General features: G+C 40.8%; 1 protein-coding gene across 1 annotated transcript in view; it reads right to left on the bottom strand.

Moving 5' to 3' along the window:
* Positions 1-1,826: 1,826 nt before the first annotated feature.
* LOC139718354 (uncharacterized) overlaps positions 1,827-8,075 on the bottom strand; it is a 30,503-nt gene continuing 24,254 nt past the window's right edge. Inside the window, exons 5-7 of the mRNA XM_071629830.1 lie at positions 7,579-7,809; positions 4,778-4,862; positions 1,827-3,405 (exon numbers count right to left, since the gene is read on the bottom strand). Of these exons, the coding sequence (XP_071485931.1) occupies positions 1,827-3,405; positions 4,778-4,862; positions 7,579-7,809 (1,895 nt within the window). The remainder of the gene's footprint in view (positions 3,406-4,777; positions 4,863-7,578; positions 7,810-8,075) is intronic.

The following is an 8,075-nucleotide window of genomic DNA, read 5'->3' as shown; positions in this document are numbered from 1 at the left end:
GATAAAAGGAGGCCGGATAATCGAGGTCGAACTGTATGACAGAATGTAGTCGTTGAAGATATCTAGAAGGCTACTAGTTCAAGAATTACTCTCCAAGTATTATCAGAACAATTTACACTTTACAAGTATAAATATGAAAAAATTACAAATATGTACAAGAATCAGGGATGTGGTTACAAAAATATAGAAACACACATTTAAAAGTGTTTATCGCCTGTTCAGTTTAAAATGCGTGTATCTTGTCAGTGTGATCAGTGAGATTGATCAAAGACACATCAACAACAGACGTTCAAGTCAGACCATTATCATGATCAGGTTTAATCTGAATGATGTCTACCCCCTCCCATGTTTTGTCATGAAAAAAAAAAACACACAACAATGTTTCATACATGAGACAAGCTGAGGTGATGTGTCACCCGTTTTAAAGTTATGTTTGCTACCTTAAAAACAGGACACCCCTCTCCCCTCCCTCCCCCAACCCATAAACGACACTAACTAAGTCTAGTGCCTACAACCATTGTTCGCCCAGGCTTGTAGAATATTATACTTAACCTCAGTAATGAATAGTGTGTAGGATTCACCTGGTTCAGGACTGGGAAGTGTAATCTGGAAGGAATGGAATATCTTCGCAATGTCTGCAAACCTATGCGTAGGTTTTATAGCGTGACAACTGTTACTGTATTAAAAGCTTGCGTTCTACTGGCTCTGATGTTTCCTGCTCTAAGCTGCTCTTCCATAGGTCATGAATAAGTAGTAATTAGTTCTAACAATAATATTTTAAGCTGTATTTCAGGGAAAATGATGAAGTTTTTGTTTCCTCCAGAATCTTCTGCTTATTAATGTTCCGGGACTGAAAAAACAAAATAACGTTATATCATAACTCATAAAAAGTTGTCATAAAACCATCTTGCGCGTATTTGTGCATAATTGTGTTAACCATGTTTAGCACTTGAATATGAAATCTTTCCTGATTTAGTTATTAGCTAATGCACACTTCTGCGTACTCAAAAGCAATTTACAATATTATCAAAGGAGTACAATTTTTATTTACATCATTACTATCATTTAAGATTAATACAATGTGCAGTAAATCTCGAGTTGAGATCTGTGATGAGTACGTTTTATGTCTAAATCAAACATTTTGTTCTCTGGATTTCGTGAAGTCAGGTAATTGCCCTCTCCTCGAAAGTTCTTTCAATATCAATCAACCCTCATTGTTCACATTGCAATATAAATATATTTCTTGTTTATTTAGCTTCCATTAATTTGATAAGATAGGTTTGTGTTCTGCGTCTTTTATACCCGAGGTACAATGACAATATGATGACAATACGATGGATGGTACATAGCCACAGGATGGTGTACAAATAACCTGGAAAAAGTGCAGCGCTAGAGTAATATCGTGTTCATTCTTATCATTCATATAAATAGCAGATAAATGATTTGTACACTATATGATACAAAATACAAATACAAGAAACAACCGTAAATTGGTGCCAGCTATCAAGCGCATGATTTGACAGCAATAACAGCCTTTATAACACAACAACAACAACAACAAAAGATGTAGCATACTTATTCAAAAAGATGTGAAATCATATTCTAAAGATAATTAAGTCTTTATCTATATTTATCAACAAAGGCAAGTAGTTTTCTTAGTGCTCTTAGTTACACAATTTGGCATGAGAATATCTTTGATTTATGATATCACACTATCACAGAAAAAGTCAACATCACTGTCATTTTAGTATTTGAGCCAAATGATGACAGGTTAAGGCTACAAGTGTTCTGAAGTGACGAGATGGCAGAATAAACTCTAAAGAGGATCATTTTTCTGTAACCGTATGCTGCAAAATGTCGTAATCATCGTCGTCATCGTCATCGGCGACGATGTCCGTATGTATGCTCGTATGCGTGACAGCAGGTTGCGAGTTGCGAAGCCCTTTGTCAACAACGGCGTACTCCGCTCCCGACTCCCTCGTGTCTTGCGATATCCTCGTAGGGGGCGCACTTGCGACAGCTCGTCCATCGCATATTGACTTCTTCGAATGTTCCTGATTAAATTCCTCGTCCAGTGAGGAATATTTCCGCGTCTGGCCCAACGAGGATATTTGGGACAGGACGCTAGATACTGACAGCTTTGGTGTGGACTTCTGAGATTTCTCTGTAACGTTCTCGTAGCTTGGATCGTAAAAAGAGTCTTCGGAAAGCGCGAGGTTCTCCGCCCGACGTTTTGACTTTCCGACTAGTAGTTTGTCTTGATCGACGTAGGAATAAGAGTCGTAGTTGGTAGCAGCTGCATCATCCGCAGGTTCAAATGTATCGTCGTCCACTGTGCATTTTGATAACTTCTCATCGTCATCATTGATTAACGCGTATTCGGAATAATCAGCTGAGGACGCTAGAGGAAGGGTTTCTGACCTTGACCGAGAGTCTGAAAGAGTTTTATTGCCTTCGAAATAGACGCTGTCGTAGTCTCCATTTCTAGGCTTTATAGCGGATATGCCCTCATTCAGGCCTGTCCGACCTGTGGCTGGTAAGGTTTTTGTCTGGCCTGATTTGGTAACTGTGGCAGAAGAATCGCTTTTCTTCAGATCGGCTACTAAAGCATATTCTCGTCCTTCAAGCTGGCTGCCATTTTGATAAGTGACGGACTCCATTCTTTCGTCACATTCTCTACGCGCTTGACGCGAATGTACCGGGAATACGCTGGCGTATTCGCGAGATCCTGCGGCACCACTTCTGTCGCGCCTTTTCGGCGGTATTGGACGCTTTGGGTCACGTTTGGCGCAAACCTGTACCGTCGCAGCACCGTCACCGATCTCGCAGTATGAGCCTAAATGTACCGAGGTGTACTCGCCCTCCCCAGGGATACCAACGCCGTAGGCGTAGGGTGATATGCCGTTCCCGGACACGTATATTGCAGACACGGTAGACGAATGTGGAGTATCATACAATCCGCAGTATTCGCCTTCTATCTGGCCGCGAGACTCTAAGGGAATTGTCTCAAAACTCTCACCGTCGATGTCCGTACCGTCGCCGTACGTCGCCCGTCGCGCATCTACGGCGTCGTGGCTATCGTTCGTGGCGAAACTGCCCTCCTTCCTGAGACCGGCGTTGAGGGAGGCGTAATCTTCGTCCTGTCTTCGCTCCATCTCCTTGAAGGACAGTCCGAGGTACATTGACATTTCTCCCCTACCGCCGTCGCCGCCGCCGTCGCCGCCGATCCCGCCAAACGTGCTGTCGAAGTCACTCTCGGAGACCTGGGAGACGCCGCTGTAGACGGCAGAGTCGCTGATGGAGTTCATCGGGTCCAGGTACGTGGTGTCCATCACAACCTCGATAGAGGCCGACAAGGCATAGGGAGACGGATCGTCGACTATGGAAGTTTTCTTCTTCCTTCGGCTGCAATCAACAGAGAATGATAAGGTTCATGATCATCATCAAAAATACTAGTAGGCTTTATTATAATCTCGAAGTCATTCGTTTTGAAACGATCGTTGTTTTGTTTGTAATGCATTTGACAAGATTTGTTATTTCTGGGAAGAAAGAGATTCATGAAATCTGACATAAAGTAAGAAATCTATATATTCTATTGCTTATGTTTTATCATCACATTTTTTTTTTCAGCCGCAACCGCATGCAGAAATCAGGGGAAATAATCAGAATTGGACCAAAACTAAAACTAAAAAAAAAAATCTTTCTCGTGTTCTTGATAAACTGGTGCTATATGTGAGAACCACGTAAATAAGTTGGAGATGCATCACCTCATCAACGTCCCATCAACCTGTGCATAAATCTTCATTAAACCTCCTTTTTTGACATAAAATCATCAGTGATAAAATTTACACTCATCATGATTTATCATTGTACTCAGCAACTGCTATGAATGATGTTTTGTGAGAAATAATTGTCGCCTGTGACACGCACGTGGTTGCTACAAATCCTTTTCGTTGTAAACATGTGAAATTAGCTATAGATGGAATCTTTACCATTCTATTCGTTGGATTTTACTTTGTTTTTCAATGTCATATTGTTCACATTGTAACTTGCATTTCGATTTCAGTATGCAATTTTATATTTCAAAGTGGAATTTCATATTTCAATATGTAATTTCATAGTTTCTTGAAAATTCGAGAAATCCCGATGAAACTTGTACAATCGTATTTATCTATTTTATTTATTTTTATTTTTTTGCTGAAGTCAATTTTGACGTCAAGTGGAATATTTAGCTGAGGAATGTGTATTGTTATAAGGAAATACCTTGTAACAATGTCCAATTGTTTTACTGCTGAATGGAAACGTCTTAACCCATTAAAACATTGGCGACCGCTTCGTATACAATGGCCTTGCAATTCTGAAATCGGAAAGCAGCTCCAGCTGGCGTCTTTTTCGTTTAACTGGGTTTCGTCCTCTTACTGATTAATAGCCAAAATTTCATTGGTGATGTTTATGATCCATGACCACTGATCTCTATAGGACCGATCTGGATATCTCGATGACCAATTGCTTTGAAGCCATCTCGCCACCATCTTGCTGTGCACGTCACCCATAAGGCGACCGTTTGTATTCGATCTGTTTGTGTACGGAGCTCGTGACATCATGTGACCTTGGTGACAATCTTTGCTCGAAAATGCTTACAAGTTTCCATAGAGTGTGCCTGGCAAGATAACGGCGCAGTGGTTGCACTTGTTTGTACAGGGTGAATTGCCCAATGAGATATCCATAATAACCTAGTCCTACGGAGATCAGTGGTGTTGACGGGTCACATAGTTACCTGCGATGCACGGTCAGGAAGAGGAGCACTGCAGAGCAGGCAACGAAGAGGGCGCCCCCGGTGCTGGCAAGTCCAATAATGGTAGCTGTCGATGGAACATTTAAAACAGAGAGAGAGAAAAAAAAAACATTTCATGAAATGTCGGTCGCTGTCACTTGAGCAACGAATGAGTTCCGAGTATGACACTGACACATACGTGTGGTACACAAGCATGATAAATAATTATTCTTATTAATATACACTTCTCCTTTAATTTCGTGGCTTAGTTGGGAGGGGTACACTCTACCAAAGAACCGGGCAAAAGTTGTCTCATGACTCAGAAGAATCCAGGGGAACATTAAGTTGAGTAATAAGAAGAACATTTTTAGCCATCTACCTTGGGAATTCCCCCGCCCTGCAGCACTAAGTATCCTGTCAGGACAGCTACAGCAGAAGCGAATCATGCCCCGGGAGGGTCCGGTGTATTGGAGAGTTCCTGACCCGATGGGGGTCGCGTGTTAAGTGATCGAAAGAAGCCATTTTATTGGTGAGTAATGAATCTATTTCCTCCAAGCTACATTCTGCGTGGACTCGTCCCAGTGAGGAATGCCCGTATGTATGATACAAAGTGAAAAAAAACAACAACACCCAAACCAACTGCGTTTCTTGATCGTGGCTCTTGGAAAATTGAAGGTCCCCGATCTGTTAATGTGTAACCCATTGCAAAAGGTCATGCTGTGAGTTTACAGAGGCTTAGCTGCTTTACAATAATTGCTAGACATTACTACTATTCATGACCATGATATATGTAAGATTCCACTGTTAGTGTATACTCCTTTCATTTCATCTTGCTAATCTTATTGTCTCTTACCAAAGAAAGTGATTATCATAATTATGTTTTGTCGAAAGGAAAATAGAATTTGACTCAAATTGAATTCAAATGAATAGAAAATGTCAATCGGTAATTGATGGTGTTGCTGACTTATTGCAAGTGTGAATAGAAAAGTGACAGCAAGTGATGTCCAAAGAGTAAGTTGGTAAATCATTTCCAAACTCCTGACACAACATGTACTTCTGAAGTACATGTTGTATTAGGAGTATGGAAATGATTTACCAACTTACTCTTTGACGCCCCCTCCTCTTAAAACTCTGAAGATGCACTCGATGTCAGATTACATTTAAGTGTAAACATCATGCCGATTATTGGCTGATATGTAAGTGCCTGGATGATTTAAAATGTCTAGATACTTTGAGTAGGCTTTCGATTTCATTATGATTTTCAGAATCACCTTGATTGTTTTGTGTTGTTTTGTTTTCAATCAATCCGATGGTATGAAAGTATGGTAGCAAACTCCCATCTTTTGAAAAACAAAAATCTTGACTTCTTTATCAGTATATTATTTGTCTTTTTAACAGGGGTAGATAAGTGACTACAGATTTTCGAAACAGTAAATGTCGTGTGATATCTCCGTACAACATGATTACACTTATTTCAAAGATATCATTTTATGTTCCATCCCTGTACCTTCCCAATGAAATACAAGTTTTAATGGCAGGTATACACCCCGACATCTCAAGGTAAACTGACCTTTTCGTGGACCGAGTTGCAATTCAAAGTCATGGCTACACAGTTTTGTTCTTTCAGTACAAGCAATAGTTATTCAAGTTGGGACATCAGTAGGAACTCGACTGAACTTGACCGTGATTTAAACACTGTCGACAATTCGATCATAAACTTAAGTACTAAAATATGCGGTCGGATTTACGGCCACCTGTTACTCGACAACAAGGGAATATTAGAAAATGGGGGGGGGGGGGGCGGGGGAGGTCGGGAATGTCCAAAAATAGACATGCCGAGATAACACTCGACTGCGTATCCTCTATTAATGCTTCATCGAGAAAACCGGTGCCTCTTCAATTTTGCGAAAAGTCATTTTTATGAATTTTTGGGATGTTTGAGGTAGTTAGAGCGGATATGCAGCTGCTGCCTATGCTAAGGATATGATAATTTGATTGAGTCGCTTGTCGCAGCTGCGGTAGTTTCAAATGCATTGCTGCAGATCTGTGTGTAAAGTAATCACTCAATCCAGGCCGATAAACCTACTTGTCGTCGCTCTTTGTCCATACTGGGCAGACGCGAGACATCAATGTCTAGCACATTTTAGACTGGGGCTGGGTTTCATTATAGTAGTGTATACAATAATAATATGTGTATGATATGTGTTGCAGTCCATCAATAAGTCCGTGAATCAGTCAATGCCATATATGTTTCTCTTTTTACATACCATAATCATATTTGCCATTAATTGATTTAATTAGAATTCAACTTTGTCGAAATGTTATAGAAGTTAAGAAATAGTGTCAAATGGTAGACAACTGGCATAATAATGATGAATAACATAGCAATACGATCTTATTCAAAAGGATAGCCTTTCCAGCATTGGTGAGCCGCTAACCCCAGAGGCCTTCAATTGCCATCATTATTTGAATACTCCAGCATTGCAAACTACCAATAAATGAATATCTCCCCTAAGGATGAACGCACCAGGCGGGATTCGAACACACAACCTTCCGCTGACAAATCCTAAACATTATCCACTATAACAATATACCACACTGCCTATCAAATTGCCTGGTCTATAGGACATGCTATATTATGCTTCCCATTTTTTAAAAAATGTTTTGCGTAATCGACATTTGCATCTACAAGTAAACATAGGCGTGTCCATTCTTTATGGGTCTCATGACGAAAGTCATAATCGCTATTCAAGACTAATGTAATATGCAGTCGAAGTGCGAACAAGTAGGCCTACTGTACTCACAAGGGGGCGCCCTGTTTCCCTGAGCTGTTTCCATGGAGACAGACAGAGTAGACGCTGTGATCGGAGGGAATCGTGTTCTCGCTCGCTGGACGATCTGCGTTGGTCTGACCGCAGTCACCCGTGGCGTCGGCGGGGCCGATGTGGTCAGCTCGGTGGACTTCTCAGTCGTTGTCGGCGACGGCGTTGTTGTTGGTACAGTTGTCGTTGGAACCGTCGTAGTCGCGGTCGAAGCTGTAAAGCCACATCGTGGTCAAAATTGGAAGGCATGTTAGCTCAAAATGAAGCAACCTGCACTTAAAAGCGGCAACATTTATTCCAAACTCATTCATTCAGTGAAACGGAACATTATTTTCTTTTTCAATTCTTTCAATGAAAGATATAGAAAGTGGAAACAAAAACAGACAATGCATATGCCAGCATGTATTCAGGATTGCATCTAACTTATGCTATGACTGATTTTTTTCAGTACATTCCAATACTATTCCAAAACAAGGTTC

This window comes from Diadema antillarum, unplaced genomic scaffold (genome assembly GCF_040938485.1).
Source record: "Diadema antillarum isolate AM-2024a unplaced genomic scaffold, OU_Dant_1.0 scf00000008, whole genome shotgun sequence".
Lineage (NCBI taxonomy): Eukaryota > Metazoa > Echinodermata > Echinoidea > Diadematoida > Diadematidae > Diadema > Diadema antillarum.
This window is presented reverse-complemented; position numbering and strand designations above follow the sequence as displayed.